The sequence below is a fragment of the Nicotiana attenuata genome, unplaced genomic scaffold (assembly GCF_001879085.1).
Source record: "Nicotiana attenuata strain UT unplaced genomic scaffold, NIATTr2, whole genome shotgun sequence".
In the NCBI taxonomy this organism is placed as follows: domain Eukaryota; kingdom Viridiplantae; phylum Streptophyta; class Magnoliopsida; order Solanales; family Solanaceae; genus Nicotiana; species Nicotiana attenuata.
In genome coordinates, this window is record NW_017670545.1 from 210,915 (window position 1) to 213,333 (window position 2,419).

At 38.6% G+C, this 2,419-nt stretch overlaps 1 protein-coding gene across 1 annotated transcript; it reads right to left on the reverse strand.

The window, feature by feature from the left end:
• Window positions 1-263: 263 nt before the first annotated feature.
• LOC109240779 lies at window positions 264-1,936 on the reverse strand. The gene is made up of 4 exons (XM_019407461.1): window positions 1,846-1,936; window positions 935-1,797; window positions 619-890; window positions 264-531 (listed from the first exon to the last, which is right to left on the reverse strand). Exons 1-4 carry the CDS (start codon window positions 1,934-1,936, stop codon window positions 264-266), a joined length of 1,494 nt encoding a protein of 497 aa, XP_019263006.1.
• Between the last annotated feature and the right edge of the window lie 483 nt (window positions 1,937-2,419).

The window sequence follows — 2,419 nt, forward strand, 5'->3', positions numbered from 1 at the left end:
ATCTCAACAGATCACTCCACTGTTTATTAAAGAACTCTGTCCCATTATCAGTTCTTAAAATCTTAACACAAGTATCAAACTGTGTCTCAACCATGCACAAAAATTGCTTCAAAAAAATGATAGTTTCATTCTTAAACTGCATCAAAAAAATCCAAGTAGCCTTTGAGAAGTCATCAACAACTGTAAGGAAGTAGTGTTTCTTGTCATGAGTTGCCTTCTTGTATGGTCCCCAAACATCCATGTGAACAAGTTCAAAAGGTCTATTACTCCTTTTCACTATCTGGAAAGCTTAGCCTACACTGGTTTGCCAAGGGGCAAACAGAGCATTTATTTTGTATCTCACTATCTACTTTATTCTGCAAGAAAGAAACATGTTGCATTACAGGAATAAAGGCATGACCAAGCCTCATATGCCATAGATCCCCTGTATCTCCAGCTGTGACCTTCATACCAACATGAGCTGCTAGCTGTCTGATTCCTCTTCCCTTCAGCACATACAATCCTTCATCTTCCTTACCAATCGCCTTCACCCTGCCATTCTAAAGATCCTGAAACACACACAGTTCAGGTAAAAATATGGTAGCACAACTCAGATCTCTGGTTAATTTGGACACTGACATTAGGTTGAACTTAAAATCAGGCACATGAAGCACATTTTTCAGCTTATCAAAAGCTGACAGAAAAGAGCTCCCAACATGTTCTATTTTTGCACAACCTCCAATTGGCAGTGTAACCTTTTCCTTTCCCTTATCAGTTATTTTACTCACATCACTCGTGAAGTCTAATGTAGAAGATATGTGGTGTGTGGCTCCTGAATCCACAATCCATATATCTTTCAGTTCATTCACAGCTTCAGCATTAGAGGATAGTGCAATCCATCTATCTCTCAGCTTGTTCAAAGTTTCTACATTAGAGGATAATGCAGTAACTTTACCTGCATTATTAGTTTGAGTTGTAGCTTCACTTGGTGAGTCTTTGTTGTTGAGCAATCCCAGAATTTGTTGATATTGAGCCTCTGTGAGAAGTAGTCTCCCTTAGACTGTGTTGTTGCTTGTGAAGATTGAGTTGTTGATCCCTCTACATGGTTAGCTGCAGTAAGTGTTCCTCTAAGTTGAAAAGGTTTTCTTCCCTTAAAGTCTTCAGGATACCCAATGATTGTAAAACAATTTTCTTTTGTGTGGCCTTTCATACGACAATGGTCACGTTGTAGAAATTGTTTCTTTCCTCTGTATCCCTGTCCTCTACCAGCTTGCATAGCCAATGGATCTCCTTTATCAGCCATAGAAACACTTCCCATCGATTGCTGACTTTCATCTTGAAAGATTAGTGCATATGCTTGATTAAGAGTTGGTTCAGTAGTTTTCAGTAAAATTTGTCGACGAGCTTGCTCATAGGTATCATTTAGTCCATCCAGAAATTGCATCACCCTTTGTTGATGCAGATGAATCATGTATTCCTTGGATCTAGGACAACCACAGTCTGGAAATCGCACTAGAACATCATATTCAACCCATAACTCCTTCAACTTAGTAAAATAGACAGATACAGAGTCCGATCCTTGTGATAATCTTGAGATCGATCTGTGCAATTGAAAAATACGTACTCGATTCACCTTATCAAAATGCTCCTTGAGGTCCTCCCAAACTGCATGTGCATTCAATGCGTAGATGATTCCACTGAGCAGGTCCTTCGAAACAGAGTTCATTATCCAAGAATGTACTATCGCATTACAAGTCTCCCACTCCTCCAGAAGAGCATCCTTGTACATCTCCTTAGCACATTTTCCTGTTACAAACCCTAGCGAGCAAGTCGCATCGATCTACTCCACAGTCCATAGTTCTGAACCTGTGAGCTGAATTGGAATTAGAATCAATCCAGGTGTATCAGAAGGTTGAAGGAAAAGAGGATACGTATGGTCGATTTTCTCAGTCGCCATTGACGCACAAGCTTCAGATTTCGATCTTCACGATTAAGCACAGAATTGTCGGAATTAACACAGCTCAATTGAATTGAGTAGGAAATTGGTGATAAAAGCTTCACGAATCAGTCTCCATGGCTCTGATACCATGTCAAAAGTTGGCCATTTGAGAGATCTTTTGCGTGAAGAAGAAGAAGAAGAAGACTGTGTTTTGGGAATTTTCCAACTGCCTTATCACTGTAGTAACTAACTGATATATACAATCATACAGAATAATCACTATGACCTCTCTAAGTTCTAACATTTACACTTTGGTCCTAACATTAGATTAGCTAACAATTTAGCTTAAGTCTAACTACCAGTAACTTCCAATAATTATTATGGAAAAAAAGAAAAAAAATAATTAAATTTTCTTGAACTTCTAAACTGACAAATAATTTTGAGACACCTTTTTTTTTTAGTAACAATGACGGATGATATGAGGTGGATGGAGTATGACCC

Excerpts from the sequence above, each read along its gene's own strand:
- LOC109240779 (XM_019407461.1), bottom strand. The coding sequence starts at position 1,936 with ATGGCGACTGAGAAAATCGACCATACGTATCCTCTTTTCCTTCAACCT. Across the intron at positions 1,798-1,845 it reads AATTCCAATTCAGCTCACAG|GGTTTGTAACAGGAAAATGT; the intron begins GTTCAGAACTAT and ends CTTGCTCGCTAG. Across the intron at positions 532-618 it reads GATTTTAAGTTCAACCTAAT|GGTGAAGGCGATTGGTAAGG; the intron begins GTCAGTGTCCAA and ends TTAGAATGGCAG.